Source organism: Lissotriton helveticus, chromosome 2_1 (genome assembly GCF_964261635.1).
Source record: "Lissotriton helveticus chromosome 2_1, aLisHel1.1, whole genome shotgun sequence".
In the NCBI taxonomy this organism is placed as follows: domain Eukaryota; kingdom Metazoa; phylum Chordata; class Amphibia; order Caudata; family Salamandridae; genus Lissotriton; species Lissotriton helveticus.
In genome coordinates, this window is record NC_136059.1 from 1,731,329,608 (window position 1) to 1,731,350,004 (window position 20,397).

General features: G+C 41.4%; 1 protein-coding gene across 1 annotated transcript in view; it reads left to right on the forward strand.

Annotated features, from left to right (window-relative positions):
- Positions 1-20,397, forward strand: part of ABCA1 (ATP binding cassette subfamily A member 1) — a 132,747-nt gene that overhangs the window by 71,134 nt on the left and 41,216 nt on the right. The window contains exons 17-30 of the mRNA XM_078676675.1: positions 1,367-1,480; positions 2,257-2,428; positions 3,341-3,472; positions 5,403-5,542; positions 6,967-7,104; positions 9,975-10,195; positions 11,013-11,085; positions 11,664-11,866; positions 12,713-12,761; positions 14,381-14,494; positions 14,670-14,818; positions 16,097-16,221; positions 17,356-17,454; positions 19,739-19,928. Of these exons, the coding sequence (XP_078532801.1) occupies positions 1,367-1,480; positions 2,257-2,428; positions 3,341-3,472; positions 5,403-5,542; positions 6,967-7,104; positions 9,975-10,195; positions 11,013-11,085; positions 11,664-11,866; positions 12,713-12,761; positions 14,381-14,494; positions 14,670-14,818; positions 16,097-16,221; positions 17,356-17,454; positions 19,739-19,928 (1,919 nt within the window). The remainder of the gene's footprint in view (positions 1-1,366; positions 1,481-2,256; positions 2,429-3,340; positions 3,473-5,402; positions 5,543-6,966; positions 7,105-9,974; positions 10,196-11,012; positions 11,086-11,663; positions 11,867-12,712; positions 12,762-14,380; positions 14,495-14,669; positions 14,819-16,096; positions 16,222-17,355; positions 17,455-19,738; positions 19,929-20,397) is intronic.

Here is a 20,397-nt window from a genome sequence, read left to right on the forward strand (position 1 = left end):
TGCCTTGTTACTGCCAAGAGAACTCTTACACTTCACTGGAAGGCCCCTCCGCTCCACTATTGGCAGCATGGCAAGGTGCAGTACGCACATGGGGGACAGCTGAAGGAACCTCCCTCCACTTTGACGAGGAGCGCCACATCTGCAAGCGTCCCATATAACCAGAATGGGAAACTACTGACACAGTTCCTAAACCCTGTATCCCAAGACTATCTTCCTCCGTGACCTCATCGCCCGACACTTCCACTCCGTGGACCCACCATGTGCACAACCCTTATTTCTATATATACCTCCTATCTACTCTCTGGCATACCATTTCCCACCTTTTCCTTTATCAGCCCATGCTGCACAATCGCACGATGGACCTTCCTTACCTTGCAACCCTTCTATGCTGTGACCGAACTACCACATTCCCTATGTACCATTAGCCAGTTCTCATACATCGCTGCCTCCGAACCCACCCCTCTGCCAAGTTCTAGTTATGTGGTTTTCGCACTACCATTTTCTTATATTCCTTAACACTAGTGTGAACAATGCTATTGTTTGTAATACTCAATATATATGCTATGTCATGGTGTCTCACAATATTATCAATTTCTGCGAAGGCTAGCATAGTGATTCCACTGTAATGTTATATTTCACAAATTAAACTATAATAAAACATTTTAAAAAACCAGGTGCATTGTGCTTGACACAGAACAAAAATGTTAGCACTTTTAAAGAGCATCTTAGAAACCAAAGGGAGGGTAATGCAATGTGGCCCAGATTGCAAGGACTTCAATTAATAGTTTGACCCCTGTCTGTGGTAAGATTTCTCCCCATGAATCCTGAGTCTTTTATTTATGTGGACCTCCTTATAAAAATGAGCAGAGAGATAGTTTGACTTGGAACTCCCTCATTCCCAAAGGTTTCTCATTATGGGCACACCTCTGACTTGGGGACCAAGAAGTGGCTATCACATCGGTGTTATTCATATGTGGTCCTCTTAAAACACTTCTTCCTTCTGCTTTCTGATTCCAAATGGGGAAATGTGCTGCGTTCACAGAAAACAGGCATGATTTCAGCCTTATTGGCAACCACAAGCTCTGTTGTACAGGTTGATACCTTCATTAAGTCACATATATATAGCAGCGGCTAAAGCTTAATTGCAGTAGTACTTAATTGGGTACTTTGCATGTAGTATTAGGAGAGAACAGTATCTTTCCTCCCTTATCCTGGGAGCTTTGCGAACTGTGGTTTGCAGTCCATCCTTCTGACTGATTCAGTTCCAGATCGAAAGAATTTTTGTAGTGGTGTATCCCAGAGTGGAAAAGTACAGCCAACCACAGTGATCTGTTGCCTTTTAAGTGTCTATCTCTTTTGTTTTCAGGCCAGTATGGAATCCCACGCCCATGGTACTTCCCTTTCACAAAGTCGTACTGGTGCGGCGAGAAATCCCAGGACATCGGACACAAACAGTCAGACCAGAAAGGGGCTTCTGAAAGTGAGCATGGATCTGACTTTTTATTCTATGCTTCAGTATGTTGTGCTATATGATGCCACTCTATGCAATGCGGTGGCTTACTTGCTCTGTCTTGATGCTTCGCTGTGCTGGATTGTGTTAAGATGACCTGTGAAAGTGAAATGCTCAACTACCCTTATTGCAAGTCAACAGAGTGCCACCATACCATCAGTGTGAAGGGCTCAAATGTAGATGGTCACTGGTACCCACACTTGTAGGCCACAGAAGTACAGCACATCAACAAAGAGAACCAGTGTAAAGGGAAGCAAGGAATGGGAGACTAGAAAAGCCATGATTGAATACCTGGTGTATAAGCTGCTTTCATAAGTAATAAACAGAGAAGAAAGAGTGGCAGACTGGTTAAAAGTTTTGCAGATTTGAGTGATTGATAGATTTTGGTACAGGTATTGAAGTTTGCACTGGCGGTGGGTTTGAAGAGACACCTTTCCAGAGTATGGTGCTTCTCAGGGTGGTCAGTGTCTGTCCTAAATAGCAATTTTTTAAAATATGAACAAAAGGGATGGAATCAATAATCAAGTGTTAGATTGCTTTGGGAGGGTGCTGTTGAAGGACTGTGTTCCTATGTTATGTGCTTGTCCCTGTGGGGGACACTTCGTCCTATCATCTGCGACTCAGTAGGAACGACAAAAGGATTGTGCTTGCTGTAAGTAAATTAGTAAGTCCATTAGTCCTGCCTTGGAGATAAAGCCATGCTAAATTGGAGCCCTGCCTTACTCTTTGCATCCGTTTCCCCATAGTCCTCATGGAGCGGGAGCCCAGCCATCTCAGCTTAGGGGTATCCATTCAGAATCTGGTGAAGGTGTACCGCAACGGCAAGAAATTAGCAGTCGATGGACTCACACTCAGCTTCTATGAAGGCCAGATCACCTCATTCCTGGGACACAATGGTGCTGGCAAGACCACTACCATGTAAGTACAAAAGAGACATTTCAGTCTGACTTTTAGTTGGATTTGGTCTTCACGCACGTTTAGTTAGTTGGTTGAAAGTCCCTCTCACTATCGGCACATGGATTCTATAGAGCTGACAGAATAATGCGATTCAGAAGAAATTTAGATGTCAAATCAAACGAGGACAAGGGTACCTAAGAATAACAGTTCTAATAGAGTTCCTGGGAACAGAGTAAATCAACATGAGAGAACCTATTGGCTCTTAAGTTCGCTGGTAAGCCTTTTTGTGAGATTAAACTTTTTTTTGTCAAGGCCTAGACCTCTTGCTCGCTTTCCTGCAGACTTTTTTGACAAGCACAGATAACACCTTTTAGTAAGGTAGACGTTTTAATTCATATCTTCTGAACCTCTTTGCCGCCATCTTGCCAAATTCAGTATCCTTGGACAATACCAGTAGTGCGTGTGGTTTTTCTGTGCTGTTTATTTTTATATTTATTAGAGCCAAATGTCAGCATGACTATTTTGGATCTTGGCTTAAATGTCAGCGGGGCGGCTGCTGGCGGTCGCTTTTCATATTCAGATAGGTTGAAGTCTTTCATCAGCACATCTGCTGTATCAGCTGAATAGCTGTACATGGCTAAAACAAGGCACCTGCCCACCAGGACTTGCCACTGCAAACATCACATAAGTAACGGCTTCGTTATCTGTTCTGTCCCTGCTTAGAGCACTGTAAGTGTTCGAGGAAAAGGGATTTCTAAATGGCAATTATCGATTTTTTTCCAGGAAGTGGATTGCTGTTTTTTTCTTGTAGCCAATCCTGCAATCTAGTGGTTTATTTGTGTGTCTCTATATTTCAATTGTTTTTAATTTTAAACTTCATTGTTTTACAGTTTTTACATTCTTTCTATAACATTTGTGCGTGTTTCTTTACAGGTCCATCTTAACGGGTTTGTTTCCTCCAACCATGGGCACCGCGTACATCCTGGGCAGAGATATACGCTCCGAGATCAGCTCCATACGCCGGAATCTGGGGGTCTGTCCACAGCATAATGTCCTTTTTGACATGTGAGTATTCTGTCATTTGTCTGGTGAAGTGATGTCTAACATTGTAACCATAGCCACTCCCTCAGCTGAGGCATGGTAGATGACTGGGGCACCCTTACACTAAACCCAGAAGGACTTTAAATAAATAAAATATATATTGAAAACTAGCGTAATTATATCAGAATTTTTTTTATATATAGATATTCTATTTCAAGCCCCAATTGTCATCAAGCTCTTTTTCCTCTGGCATTCATCTCCGGGACATGAAGGAGCAAGATGAAATAGGGGTACTACACCACCCAGGAGAAGAACAGAGGATAATTAAGGAAATAAAAGCTGAAGCTTCATTTCACGTCAATAAAAAATCTATGGAAAATCCAACCCTGATAGACCCTAAAGGGACGAAACGCGTTGACTTGGGCTGATTGAAAACTCTGTTTATCTTAAACATAAATACAAGTTGGATTCTGAATATATTCACAAGACTCCCGGAGGATTGACTCTGTTAAATTCCATATATTGGATTGGTTTTTTGACTTTTTGGTGGATGTTTTTTGCAATATGGGCCTGGAATAGAGTACTTATATAAAAAAAGTTTTCTGATATAATTACACTCCTTTTCATATAGGTTTTTGATCGATTGTGGCTTTGAGGCAGTGGGGCCATGGAAAGTTGAGCATAGGAGTACTTGATATTTTTCTCACTATGACACACTAGTGCGATGTTAAAGCCTACACTGATGAAGCACATATTTTCTTGACTTTAATTTTAACCTTGCACTGGTCTGGACTTTGTGTCTTCGGCGAGGTCTCTGTATTGCATCTGCCCTCTGCCATTACTCACTAGCCTGAACAGAGGGGAACCTGTAGCTTAGCTCTTCTAACTTAGCAAAAGCAATATGATTGACTGACATTATGAATTTGTAGGTTTCAGAAGATACCTTCAGTTTGTTTCAAAGCATATTTGCAATCTGCTCAAATGTAAAGCCCGTGCACCTGACTTAAGTGGGCTTGCTTCATCGATGATCTTACCTTACACCCTTAGTGGGCATCCCCTACCTAATCGAGACATTTCATGCTCCACCAGTATAAAGAAGGAAGCAATGTATTTTGCACACAATTACATCCCATCATTTACATGAGAAAAATGCCTCTTTCACTTTTTGTAGTATTTGTAGCATTTGTATTTATACATTTCACATAGCTCCCTGATGTCAAAGGCGCTCTGCTGTACTTCTCGTGAAATCACATCAAAGATGATATAATACCACATGTTGTGAGATTATCAGGTATCACAGACTGTAGGATTTTTGTCATATAAGGATAACATAGAGAATTGATGTTATGAATACCATGGCAATCTCTTAAGTGTAGATTGCAGCAAAGACAGTCTTGTTAACTCAGGCCTTTACTTTTTAAAAATCCTGTAAAACTTTTGTTTCATTATTTTTGTGGTGCAGACCATAATGGGGAAGTGGTTTGGTGAAGCTCTGGTCAAGTAGTTCATGAATCTTGGCCCAACGCCTTATTCTGAAGCACTGTTCTATGCTTTACCACAAACAGTGGGGTCAGAGAGTTAAATGGACATAAAGCTGTCTAGAGAATAGTAAAGTATAGTAAATATATATTAACCTATTAGCACCCAAAACCTTCAGACAATGCAAGTCACCTTTCTCAACTCTTGACATCCATATTGTTAGCAACCCTGCTGTAAGCCCTGATTTCAAGGTCAGCCTTTTGGTGTTGCCACGTTTGCTTGAAAGCCGGAACTCATTGGTCTTAATTTGTTTTATTCAGGGTTCCTTGTTGTGTCTCTCTTTTATTGTCCAGAACACAAAGCTGTCTCTGAAATATTTCTTTTCATCATCTTTTCGTGCGGTAGGTTTGTTTCATTGTTCATATTTAGACAGTGTACTTACTATCACCTCATTATCTGTGCTTTCTCTTCACAGGCTGACGGTCGAGGAGCACATCTGGTTCTACGCCCGCCTCAAAGGTTCATCTGAAAAGCAGGTGAAGGCCGATATAGATCAGATGTTGATTGATGTAGACTTGGTGGACAAAAAGAAGGCCACAACCAATCAACTCTCAGGTATGGCTAAGCCCCACTGTACTAGCGGAGAACTGTACAGAGCCTGAATTAGGGTCACAGTGTTAGGCAGAGGTACTCTGTTGTCAGAAGCAGTGGTGTAGTGTGGGTAGGGCCGCCGGGCGGTTGCCCAGGGTGCAAAATTCTTGTGGGCATTCTTAGGGCGCAAAATTTATTACTTGCCTTTGCGCGGGCATTCCACGCTACGCCGCTGGTCAGAAGTGAGCCCCTTGGGCCAAAAAATGCTGAAAGCATCTGCATTGTATAGCTTCTTTGTGTGGGGTAAGGGTGTTCAACCAGAAGATAGCCCAATAAAGAGTATGAGCTGTAGGAATTTGTTTGTATTTCACAGGCCGCAGGTTCAAAAAGTAGCGGGATCCACCCAGACTGCATGTTCTGTGGTAGATAAAGATAAAATAAATACCATCCATTAATAGATGTCAGCAGCACATTTCATTTAAGTAATGAGTACTTCTTCAGTTAGTGGTGCACATTATTTCAATTGTCAATTTTACTATTGTATATATTTATAAGTGTTTTTGCCGCAACTTGAGGGAAACAAAGCCCCTATTTTGCCCACTCTTCTTCCCTCTCAGAGCTGGGCACCTTGTAGAAATCTTTCTTGATTTACAATGAAAAGTGCCATAAACCTCAGTTACTATTTCAGAATTTAAATACTCTGGATAATAATATGGATATTATTTGGTCTCAAATAAAGATTTTCGTTGATGGGTATAAGGCGCCTCCAAAGCAAGAAACGTTTTTGCAGAATCTCTCGCAGCTGAATTGGAAAGGGAGAAACTAATGGCTTTTCCCTCATGGATATAAATACTATTTGGCCAACGAAGGTTTTCTTCACAACTAAACCTGCATATTTGTTGTCATCATCAGATATGTGACTTTCTAATATCTTATGGCCGCCATAGTCCATACAAAGTTTAAAGGCAGTCTATTTTGGCAGCTCTACAAATGTTGTGGAGAGTTTTTCTTGCTTCTTTCATAATTATTTTAAAGTATTCAACGTTTGTAACTTCAGCTCAGCTTCCATTAGGGGGTTTAATATGTGATATGAGATATTTTAATTTGATGGTAAAATATACTCTCCATTTACTGTACCTCTAAGGTAGGGATTGTTTTGTACAAAAAATTAATTGAATGAACTGTAAATTCTCTCGGTACTTTTACATACAGAATCATTCTCTTTCTCTCGGCCATTCATTCACTTTCTATCGCTCTCTCAGTAAAATGTTGTGGAGATTGCATGTATGAGGAAGACCAGTGCATGTTTGACGAGCATGCCCCTGTCATTTCCTGCTCAGCTCTCCTGCGCTATCCAAGAGTTTGCAGGCTTGTAAGTCTGCTTGCATCATGCTTGTTTTTTGGTCAACCAGAGACTATTATTTTCAACATGCATTTTGTTTTCACAGGTGGCATGCAGAGGAAGCTCTCGGTGGCTTTGGCCTTCGTGGGTGGCTCAAAGGTTGTCATTTTGGATGAGCCGACCGCAGGCGTCGATCCTTATGCCCGCAGGGGAATATGGGAGCTGCTGTTGAAATTTCGGCAAGGTACGCTCACAGCTGAATAAGATCACAAAACAATGCCTGAGGGATATTAATGGCGGACCTGAACTGAGGAGAGTAAATGCATTGTCCCCGTGATGTACAGTATGGCTTGATTTCAGAGATGCCGGGGACAGGTCTTGATTTTGAGGGAACGTTTTTATCTCAACACTTAAGTTCCCAGTGCTCTCGTTCCAGTCAATTACTGATTCTTTGAAGATTTAGATTTTTTTAATTTTGGAGTTTTTCTTGCAATGCTCTAGGTGTGATGCTGATTCAAGGGGTACAATATTTACAACTACCAAAATGATATTTTAAGTAAGGCATTGACGTCACTGAGTGCTCCAGTGATGTCTAATGTGTGATGGATACTTATTGCTACAAGGTTTGTGTGTTGGTGTAATAGAAATCTGATGGGGGCATTTGAGTTATTTATTTCAGGTACTGATTTTTGTGTACTGTGAAGAAGGGCACATTAGATAAACATGCTGGGGGCTCTTGAGGACACCCTTTAGATTCAGACACTTACAGTGAGTGACCTTTTCTTTATCTCTGGAAGCCTCATCTCCTTACAGCCCAATTCCCTAGTCCTTTCTGGTCATGGGTTAAGGAAACGTGCATTCCTCACGTATTGGTGGAATTAACTTCAGTGTTAACACAGTATTATGTTTGTCAAATCTGAGGTCATGTCCCTCAGAGGCATCACAAATACCACAGATAGGCTCCAAGTATTGTCCGCACTGGAGGGCAGCGAACAGCTGGCAACAGAGCACCGAGCTTGAACTCTTGGCTTATAGTATAATTCAGAGTTTTCTGTGAAATTTCTTTTGAGAAAACACAGATCAAATGACGAAACCTGTGAGATTGCTGTTCCACTTTTTGAGGATCGACAGCCATATCTCATTGCCCGAGTCATGAGCTGCTTTCTAATATCGTTTGGCCTGCCCCCACGAGCGTGGAGCCTTATTCAGAGTTTGGCGGACATGGTACTCTATCAGAATTTTGGAAAATGCCCTGCCCATGGTATTTAGAGTGACATCGACTATAATGTACTTGTAATATGGCAGAGGGGACATCTGCCGCATTTTTGTCAGCGTCCTTGTCTGACAAATTCTAAATAAGGCCCATCGTCTCTGCCTTAGTGTTGTGGTTGTACATTGCCCCGGTAGCATCACAGACGATTTGTCGAAACGAGTGCTTCTCAGGGGCTCTGTAGATATACACTCACTGCTGACAACTCCCGTGGCGGGAAAGTCAAGGGCTTAAAGGAAGCTGGTACACTGAGCGTGATAACATTTGGTAAACGTAATAAATAAATAAATAAAATTTGGTAAACGCAACATCCGTTTTCTACAGCTCTTAGACAGCATATTCAGACACTAATAAAAATAAATAGTTACATTAATAGCATCTGTGTTACTCCTGGATGCCCCACCAGACTTCACATGTCACCATTGTGCAATTTATGTCAGAGATTTATCAATGAGCTAATGCAAAGGGGCGTGTCCTTGATAGATCAGATACCGTATACTGTGAGGTAGTAGTGTGGCATGTTTCCAGGTCCTCAAGCATCATCAAGACTATAACCAGAGCTTTGCCTCAGTTTCTTCGTGTTGTGAAGGATACACTCGCACACAGAGGACATATAGTAGCTTTTAGGCACTTTTGGAATATGAATAACACAACTCACTATGTATGTGAATTGATGATCTGACATCTCTGCACCACCCACTCACTATCTTTGCACACATGTGGATAGTTCTTTTGCCCGAGGTAGCAACAAGGATAAAACGAATCCTTTGCCACAGCAGATAGAAGTGATTGTTGCAATAAAGGACCATCCAGGTCAGTATTGGCCGTGTTGAGGACTGCCCTTCGCTTGGACGTGATCCCATGCTTGGCTAGTCTTTTGGAGTATGAGTTTCTACACTGGTTGTTTGGTCGAGCGACAGTGTTTCTCCAGTGCTCAGCTTTACTAAGTTGAGGGCCTACAGGATGGTCCTCATCTGGAATGAGGGCAGGGTTCTTTTGCCGTCCTCGTCATGATGGAACAGCAAGTCCTTCGAATTTGTATCATCCTCTCCCCTGCTGGTTTGCTCTCTTTAATAGTTGTTCAGCGATTGCTCAGCAAAGAATCTAGCAATAATAGACAAATTAAAATGCAAGCTTGTCACCTGAAAATAAATCGGCCGGTATTGGTAGGAAAGGTAAATCCAGTTGGGGACTGTTTCAACCCAAATTACTGAGTTTGGTTTCTTTCAGTCTGGCATTTTCCTTAATGTTTATTTGCAAACATATGCAATAAACATTAAAAGGTTTAAAAACAATAAAAAGTAAAAATGCCTCTATCTGCAAGTGGCATGCATATATTTCAGAACAACTAAGTAAAAATGACCCATTGATAAAGTAAATAAAAAACGAAATTTAAGGAGAAGTAAAAGAAGCAAAGATTGTCCTATCTGTCCTGTCATTGGAGTGTACTTCTTTTCTGACAGATGTGCCATGTGCAAAATTCTCATCACTCACAGTGAGGAAGAGCCAGTGGCTGAAGTGGGCTGACCCTTTGCCCCATGCTGTTGTCTAGGGTGGGGGGAAGAAAACTGTGAAACACAGTTGAACAGACCAATGTATGGAGAGGACTGACCGAAAGCCCCTCTATGAATACACATTTCGATGCTTGTGTATTATGTTTTTTGGGAAAAAAGGAGGCTGGCAAGACAGCTCAAACGGTCTGTAGGCCATACCTAAAAAGCAAGTGTATGAATGAGCTGCTGGCCCATATAATGCAAGTACTGGGCGGGGAGGACAGGGGGCGCACCACGGAGACGCTTATGGCTAACCCTTGGTTTTCTCACTTTTTGTCACACCTCATGCAGGTCGCACTATTATTCTCTCGACACATCACATGGACGAAGCGGATATTCTAGGGGATCGCATTGCTATCATCTCCCACGGCAAGCTGTGCTGCGTGGGTTCCTCACTCTTCCTGAAGAACCAGCTGGGCACTGGCTACTACCTCACCCTGGTGAAGAAGGACGTGGACTCGTCGCTGAGCTCCTGCAGGAACAGCAGCAGCACTGTATCGTTCCTGAAGAAGGTAGGCGCGCATGTCCTACTCTTCTGCACTTGTCGTTTCTCCGCATGGCAGCACACTTGCTGTCAGGAGGAGTTGTTCATTAATTAAAAACAACCGGTAGAAGCTCCTAGAACGGCTATTGAGAGAACAACTTGCTTGTGTACCATGTTAAAAGCAGTTTTTGTAGTGTGATCTTGTGTATATACTCATTATTATCACTATTTTGTACCTAAGAAACAATGCCATATTATACCTGCTGATTCCTCGCCATCCAATAGAAATACAACATTTGTCCTTGTTACTTATCAGACTGTTGGAAGCTAAGCACAGTGTTCTGCACTAGACCCATGCACATGTACTGGTTTTCAGGTCTGACAATGCCCTAGCCTTTTTAATATCCTTCACATCTATTGCAAAATGTAACCTTTTGCGAAGCACTGTTCAATTCCTATCAGTATATACATGGAAAGTGTGGCAAATGTGTGAAAAAGAGGGGATTTGGAGCGGTGGAGGAGAGGTTTTTTGGGCTTAAATGCAGAAAATTTAATTTGCCCAGCATGGCAATGACCCTTTGTCAAGGCAAAGTACTCCAGTAGGCTAGTTCAGCAAAGAAAAGTACAACTTACAGTGTTGGGATGCTGCTGTCAACGCGCAAGTGGAGGGGTGGGATTTGCAAAACTTTCTGGAAGCTGCACCATTCACACACCTCTAGTCTTGCTCGGTATTGAGAGCATCTGAGATACAACACTGCCTGCGGGTTTTATTCTCTCCTACTCACTATACACGTTTTGATACTAATTATTCTTAAATGCATTTCTCGTTTTCATTTACTTACCAGGAGGATAGTGTCTCCCAGAGCAGTTCCGATGCTGGCCTAGGCAGTGACCACGAGAGCGACACTTTGACCATAGGTAAGATTTCGAAGTCACCCTATTGCTTTTATACCTGTTTGAGTCTGCGGGATATTTCATTTGAGTGTCCATGTGCTGCTCAGCTCTGTAAAAACCTTAGGACATAGTTTTGAATCCTATCATGGATGACTTTGCTTTTCATTCTTCTGAGGCTGATCTAAAGAGATCCACAACATTTCTTCAGAAAAGACCACATAGTTTTTGCTGAGGGCTGTTCAGTTAGGATTGTGTGAGTCAGGTTAATATTGCAAATTAGTAGCTGGACTAACATTTGGTGAAATGTAGAATTGCATGTGTATCTGGAAGTGTATTGGACTTTGGGGTACAGTAGCCGCATGACTGCTTTCCAGTAGCACAGTAAATGAAAAGCTCACTCCTGACATCTACCACGGCCTACGCGTGACAAATTTGAACTGCTCCAAGACCATTTTAGCCTTGCAAGTTTATAAGGTTGATAAACTGAGTACTGGTGGCACAGTCTCTACTCTGTAGGGACGTATTGGTGTAAGTTTTCTTGTATTTCCTGGTGTTAGGTGCTTATAGGGTTATACAGTGCTGCTCTGCTTCCCTCTTTACAGATGTTTCGGCAATTTCCAATCTAATCAGCAAGCATGTGGCTAATGCGCGACTGGTTGAGGACATTGGGCACGAGCTCACCTACGTGTTGCCGTACGAGGCAGCCAAGGAGGGCGCGTTTGTGGAGCTGTTCCATGAGATCGATGACCGTCTCTCAGACCTGGGCATCTCCAGCTATGGCATTTCTGATACAACACTGGAAGAGGTATGAGAGCTGCCCAAGAGGCGTGAGCAGAGAAGTGCCTTGAGATAAAAGTGCATGAGTGATTAACTATTACTTAGCAATGTATTTGTAAATTTAATTTAATGGTAATATGATACCCGTTCCACTAATAATAAGGCTTAGTAGTTTACGAACCTTGCTATATAATACAGAGAGGGACAGACATAGGAAATCGGAAGTGTCTGCTCAAGACACTGCTTTATCTCACTGCATTTTACCTTATTTTGGTTCTTCTCTGATTGCTTATCTGACGTCATTCTTCACTGCTCCATGGGAACCGTCTCTAACTCAGTCATTCAGCACCACACTAACCCACTCCAAATCCCTTAATATTCATAAACGGTGCCTTCCTTGGAGTTTACAGCCCTGCCCGGTATAACCCAAAACGTATTGCCCTTGTCCTAGGTACACAAGAAACAATTGGATAAATCACCGGAATTTCAAAGCATTCCACCACGTAGCCCCTATAGACAGACTTGTTGTTCCACAGTGCACACAGCAATCTAACTGTTTGTTCCACTTTGTCTGTGGGTCCATGACTTGTCATTCAAAAGGTGGATCACCCATGGCTCTTGTGTAAAAACGTAATATACATACACATGCAAGTACAGACATGCGTGCACAAGCGCACACTCTTACCCCTGAGGAATGACCAGTTCCACGATATAGACAACATTAGACAACATTCTCTGCGCTCACCTGAGTGTCGGGGGACGAATATATATGGGAGAAGGCTGAAAGTATTTCATGGTATAGGCAGGAGGCATGGTTCTTACTACATTCCAGTTATTGTACATGTTCTCATGGAAATTCTTCTTTCGCTTTCAGATATTTCTTAAAGTAGCTAACGACACTGGAGTGGATGCTGAGACCTCAGGTAAGGGTACCTACTGTTTTGACCGATTGATGCATCCACATGTCACAGACATTTGGATGTGTAGATAACCTGACTTGCGCACTCTAAGAGAATATCAGGCTTGAAACAAATGATCACTGTAAAGAGATCACCTTCTGCATGTCAGTCGCTCAGATTCTGGTGTACAAGGATCCGTTAGGGCTAGAGGAAATGTAAATTACACTGACGTAATTTCTGCCATTTCACATTTTACTTGTTGCTTGAAATTTCCAAAATTACACCACGTTGAATAATTACGCTGCCGTTCGGGCAACATTAGAGCAGAGGAGCGCAGGAAGGATCCAAACAACCAAAAACGGGCATCTGTTGGTGTCAATTCTGTTTGTGTTATTTTTTTTGTTGCCAAATGCGTTCTCATGGCAAAACTGACACAAGGATGCATTTTGTCCTAAGATACAGCACTAACGACAAATTTGAATTTCGGGATAATACGTGTAATTTCTCTCCCTTTTTACCAAAATTTCCTATAATTCCACAGAACAAATTCCACACCGCCCTGGTATCACTGCAGTGTAACATGAAGGCAGAGCATGTTATTTCCTCCATTTCTTCTCTCCATTTAATCTCCACCCTATCTTTGAAAAATGCAGATTTGCTATCAAGTACCACATGAGCACGGGATTCCATCATGCAATTTATTTTCTACATATAAATGTTGCATTTTTTGTCATGGTCAGCCCATACGGGTTGGCGGTAAAAGATCCTAGTTACTCATATACTTAACGAGGACCCATTAATGTGATCTGCTGTATCAAAATGACTGCAAATCAGTCATTATCATTTACTAGAAGCAACAAACAGTAACAGTTACCATACTGAGTTACCCTTGATTCTGGGTAGACTACCCCAAACCTAAGTTTGAGTGTACTGACTCAACATGGAGATTCCGTCCCACAGACAAAGAGTATGGTTCCCTGCAGTGTCAATAAAGCACTCCATTCTCTCGGCCTTGAATGAGCAAGCTGAGACAAATGTGTTGGGTACCCCCTAAACCTTTCCCTTCCAGAGTTTGGTAGTGCATATTTCGAGACACATTATTGGACCCTTTTATTGTTTTCTTTTGAGCCCCATTGCACGTTCATTCTCCCCCGCACATTAAATGTGAGTATTTAAAAAAGCTCCTCTTTCTGTTCCTCTTCTCACCTTTGTGTGTTGGAAGCTACGGTCATCGTATGCCCGGCTTTGCAAACTACTGTGGCATCTCTCTAGCTGGCACGATCTCCTGCTTCCACATGCAGTAAAAGTTGGGATTTTAAGATTCCTCATTGCGTCTACAACACAGTTAGCATGCATACTGTCAGGTTTATTGCAATATTTTATTAGAGTGTTATGGTATAAACACTGTTCTGGACTATAATGCAAAATGCTTTATACGTCTTTATGAGCTGAATATATAATGTCTTTATGAATTGAATATATTGCATGAGCTATGCTTTTTCAGCCATGTGTTTTATCTGTAACATAATATGAATGTGTTAACTTGTTAGATCCATTTTATGGGTTTTCTTACAGTGATATGCACCATATTCCATCTGACCAGGTTTCAGCAATCCTTTAAATTGTCTGTTTTTTCAAACCAGATGGCACCTTGCCTGCCAAAAGGAGAAGATATGCATTTGGAGACCGGCAGAGCTGCCTTCGACCATTTACCGATGACGAGATTGTCGACCCCAATGATTCTGATATAGATCCAGGTAACTGTTTGGGGCTCCCTGTTATTTGAAAAGTATTTCTGTATTTTGCCTCTACCTTTTAACCTCCTACCATAACCATTATATATGTCTTCTTCCAAGGACACGACCTGGACAAGAAAAAAAGTACAAGTGCATTGAGTTATATGCTCATAAAATTACCATCTTCTCTCTGCAGAATCCAGAGAAACAGATTTCCTCAGTGGTGTTGATGGCAAGGGCTCCTACCAAGTGAAGGGCTGGACACTCATTCGTCAACAGTTTGTCGCACTGCTTTGGAAGCGTTTTCTGTACGCACGTCGAAGCCGCAAGGGATTTTTTGCACAGGTGAGACAAAGGTCTAGAGATGTTCGGGATGATTTGATAAAGATGCGGGTGTCTTTTCACCATACTCATTACTCTCTTTAGAAGGCAGGCCTGAGCTGTATAAGGTTGGTAGAAAACTTGTGTGTCGGGGTTACTTTTTGAGACATTCCCCTTCCACTGGCGAGAGCACCGCGAATCAGGATGGCTCTAGCTGAAGAATATGCGCAAGAACAGGCAGTATTTTTGGCCCAGTATACACCTTCTCTTCCTTAATAGTGACAACAAAATTATTGATACACATTCTTCCAGATGGCTTGGACAAGTGTTTCCCAAACTGTTGGTTGCGAGACGATTTTTGGTAGGTTGTGAAAGTCCAGGCAATAAAAAAAAAGATGCCTTTAAATTCAGTAGTTGTCTTGTCACATTTGCTGCGCTTCAAAGACAAAGGTCAAATGTCAGGTCAGACGTCTTCTGACAAGTTATTGCTTATATTTTAACATGGGGATTGGTGTGCTCACTTCGCCATGAGAGAAAGAAAAGTAAAGTGAACTATGTGACAATCTTGCTAGGGGGTATAGGGAGTGTGAAAGGGAAGGCTGAAGTTAGTCATTTTTTGTAACACACAACAAACTGTTAAGACCTTTGAATGAATTGTGAACATTCAGCAGCTAGGAAAGCAAAAATAAACCATATTATTTTGTGTTTCTGAAGCTTAATGGAAACAAAGCTTTTAATAGGATCAAAACAAATCAAGGCACTTTACTTGGTGATGCACACATTATCAATATTCACTGAAACCCAATTTACACACATTATTATTTGTGTGCAGCATAGCTCGATCAGCTAACCTGTATGTCTGTACAAATTTAGTGGCCATTTCAATGGTAAATATGTTGTCTCTAAAAGACACTGCCTTCCCACACGATGCTTTAGTTACATTAAAAAATTGCCCTCCTCATGCCCATTAAAGCTAGGTGGATCACAAAGGTTTGTGTTTCTAAAAAGTGGTATGTAGTTCTAAAAAGTTTTTTCGGTAAGCACTTGGTTTGGACAGTTTGGATCTCAAGTTCTCTTTTTGTAAATTCGGAGGCCTGCATATGTTAATAATGCTGATTCCATTATCACAAAAAGAGAAATGCCTGTAACTTGAAATCTAATAGACTAAGGTTTTTGCGCTTAATGCTTAACCTATCCGTTCTCCAGTATTGATTTGAAGTGGCACATAATGGTTTAGAGTATATCTGGACATTCAAGTTGAAACCTGTTTGTTTTTCTTTCCTGTTTTCCCTGTGTTTGCAGATTGTGTTGCCTGCTATATTCGTGCTCATTGCTCTCATGTTCAGTTTGATCGTACCTCCCTTCGGTAAATATCCCACCCTGGAACTTCAGCCTTGGATGTATGAAGAGCAGTACACCTTTATTAGGTAAGTGTCTCACTCTAAATTGGTTAATGTTATAGGTAGAAAATAATAATCATTGACAAATCAGACACCTCTGACAAGCATGTCTCATGAGAAAAGTGTGAGTGGTGCTTGGCTTGATGCGGTACAACACCACCAGTCGATCCAAACGAGCAGTAATTTTAGGCACATCCCGACTACTTTAAAAAAGAGTTTTAATCTTATCGTGTAACATACCTGTGATTTAGAAACTATATTAACCTCGTCATCAGAGTAGACTAGACCGCTCAAACCCCCTAGGTAAATGTATTACTTTAGGACATTTCCACCTTTTGTGGTGTGGTACGCTTACTTGTGTGGCACACAAGGGTAATTTTGAATACAGAATTTTTGGTTATTTGCTGAAATGTATTTAAAGACCATTTAGACACCATATTTGGGGTCCTTGAATTTGGTGCACTATAGAAGACAGCCTGGAGCTATGGTTGCCTCTTAGTACTTTGGAGCCACACGCTTACTTTCTATTTAAGACCTGAAAAAACATCATGTCCTTTTGGTGATCTGTGTGTGCTACGCCTCACTCAGAAGGCTCTTCTTCATATAAAGGCAAACGGGGAGGCGGACCAGTGTTAGGAAACATTAATTGGACACAATGGGTACTGCATCATTTCCTAAAATTGTTTTGCTAGACATTGTCAGATTGTGCTGTTTATACAACATTCAAATATTAAATAATTCAAAGTTTTGGACATTTTATTAGCACTCATTTAGGTTATGCTGTATCCATGATTTACCAGTATGGCCATACATTATCTTCTAGGGTTGTGTACTGTGGAAGACAATGGGGGACTGAGGATTCCATTTTTTTTTTGCATCCTTTTAGTATAATTATGTGGTACAAGCCTAGTGTTTGCAATACAGTGATAGCTTAACTAAAAAGTTTGCTGTCCTTGGCAGTCATTGTTTTTGCATTTTCACTTTTATGGCCCTGGAGGCCAAAATCTGTCTGTTGGCTTCTTCAGTTTTTTTCCTGAGAGTTAGACATCTTCTGTCATTTTGATGCAAATATGTCCTAGGTTTGAGAGACAGCTTCAGGGTGCACCATCCTGGCACACGCATCTATGTCCTGACCTGGTCTCTGTTTTGTATTCCCTTCAGCAACGATGCCCCAGATGATGCCAGTACGCAAAGGCTCCTGAACGCCCTGATGGGTAAACCTGGCTTTGGCACACCCTGCATGAAAGGCTACTCTGTTCCGTAAGTGCTGCATTCAGCATATCAGCTACTATTTGCAAATCTTTTATTTTTTAATTTTTGTTGTGGTACTTTTTCAAATCAAAGACTAAATTTAGGCCTGGATTGTAAATCCAAAGAAGGAAAAACAAAGCTACCAAATAGCACGTATCACTCAGCATTAAGCTACATTTGACCACGATATTTGGGGCCAAAAAGGCAGCTTCAGTTGTTCATCCTACACATGTACCTGTTGAGAGGAAGGTGATTTCCAAATGGTAGCCGTAAAAGGTAAAGTTGCTGGCTGGTTTGACACATGCTGTTGATGACACATGTAAGGAGTTTGTGGTTCTTACCCTAGTTATTTGTTGGCACCTTTCACAGCTAGTCACTAGAAGCAAAAAGGCTTCGTACATGTGTTTTTTAAGAAAAAGGCCCGATGGTGTGTACACTATGAATGACAAAAGTGAAAAACTGATTGCATTCTGAGATCTTTTCTTTGACATGTGCACTCTAACAATTTTTGTGCAAACATAGACGGTATGGTCTGCTTCAGCTGTGCCCTGATTGCAAGGGGCCACTGTTGTGGAGCTGTTTTCAAGGTAAAGGACATAAATTGGCACCACTAACTGGCTTCAAAGATTAACAGGGGTCTGTCTCAGTGAGATCAGGGCGGCTTAAAAGTCACCTTGGAAAAATTACCAGCTATAAAGAATGCTGTGATGCAGGATACAGCTTTCAGGAAGAAATCTGCTTTCACAACAAAATCAGAACTTATTTAACTGAACAAAAATCATTACCAAACTATGCCATTTTGTGTGGGATGATGGACGAAAGCCCTTTTGGACATCTCTTGCCGATTGTGCACATTTTTAAGATCCACCTTCTCAGCTACAAATCTCCTGTCATTAAGGCGGCATCCTAAACTAATTTCATAATTAAAAAATATTGAAATTATAGACGGTAGCAATGAATCCCTCCCAAAGCTGTTCTCGCTTCTCTCCAGCGCTGCACTGACTGGCTTTCAGAGCAGCCGGGAATTCCTTTTTCACATAGCAACGTTGGGAAACAAACTTTATTTCCCATTGTTGGTAACGTAATTTTACTGAATACCCAAAATTGGAATCAGCTATTCCTGATACAAGTTTCTTGTGGAAGCTATATAAAAAATATAATATTATAGTTGGACAACAGTGGATCACAGGGATGTTTTTCACCTAGTCTTTTTAAGTGACATCAAATAGACAATGAAAATATATCTTGAGTTGTGTGTGATGTCACTTAGAACCCCTGAACATCCCTGTTACCTACTATTAACAACCTTTAATTTAATGTTATGTACGGTCATCCCAAATCAAGCAAGGGGGATCCATGCATAACATAGACTCTTCTTCCTATCGTAAAAAAAAAAAACTGGCCTCCTGCCACCTTACCCACCACCATGTTTGCCTTCCTCCCCCCTCCGCTCTTAGTGTGTGCCCTGCTTTTTCATCACTGCCTGTAAGAGCCCTGCCAGTGCATCCTGGAATTCCTTTATGCAGTAGCGACAGTGGGTGACAGCTTTTGTTAGCCACTGTTGCTACGTCATGCCGGATGTAGAATCTCGCATTCACGCCAGTGGGACTCGGTGAGAGCCAAGCATAACAGTATAATTCCTATTTGCAACAATGCGGATCCTAAATAAAGCGGCGAGAGTTTTGTTTGGCCTTTGTACACTACAATGGCTTTCTTCTCACTCTAACCTTCTGTTTTTCTATTGATCAAACCTTTAACACCACCTAAATAAATGGCTTAGTTTTACTCACCTTTGTTTGTCAGACTCAAATTACGGGGAATATGTCATTGGTATAATGCTCATTCACATGTATATACATCTTTGAATATACAATGCTGCAGATTTAGGAGTAATAAGCACTACTCCACTTTTACATCAATGTTTCTAATTTCTGCTGTACAAGTCTTCAGTGCCTCATTTACATTACCTTCAAATCATGGTCTTTTGCCCATTATACTTCTACCATCTGATTTATTAGTTTAGTTATACCTCAGTTATTTCTTAAAATGTTTCTGTGTGGTAGTTAAGTAATAATTATGGGATACTGATTGAAACATTTTCTCTTGTCCTCTACAAATAAAAAATGTCTTGAGTGTTTGTCACCGTTTCCACAGTGCTCAGAAGCCTGTTTCCTGCAAAACCTAACATGTGTCCATACAAATGGATTAGTGATGAACTTAAAGGGGTGAACATAGGACACATTAGCTGTAATGGCAGTCACAATACATTGACTTGATGCCTTCCTTCTTATAGTGGCAATCCGTGTTCATCTGGTGAAGATGAGTGGACAGAAGCACCTATTCCGGATGACCTACTGGACATCTTCCTGAATGTAAACTGGACCATGGAGAATCCTTCACCCTCCTGCGAGTGCAGCAACGAGAAGATCAAGAAGATGCTCCCAGTCTGCCCCGCGGGTGCAGGCGGGCTGCCACCTCCCCAGGTACAGAGGTTCTATGTCCAAATTTCAGATCTTTCGCCATATGCTTAACATTTTGCTGCGACAGACATTTAGCAATGAGATGGTTTTATTGTGAGCTGTAGGCATTAAGATTTCTGTGAGTGAATTTTATCTAAAGGGATATAGTTTTCATGATTGTGCTATCACACACCACAGGAACAAAATGCTGCAAAACCTTGCCTTTTAGGGGAAAATCTTTTTAGCATGTTATTCATGATTCTCTGCATGCCAGCATCATTAAACACCACCGTACTATGATCTGACACTTAAAATGTCTCTATTTCCCCCGTGGTCCAATTGTTTTCATAAAAGCACGTTATTTTGGTAAAAGACCCAAACTATTCCATCTAGGATGGATTACAGTGACATCACAATAGAAGCTCTCGAGGAAATCTTCATGTGCAGTTCTAGCACTTACTGAATTCTGCCTTGTGTGTCAAAACTACGGCAC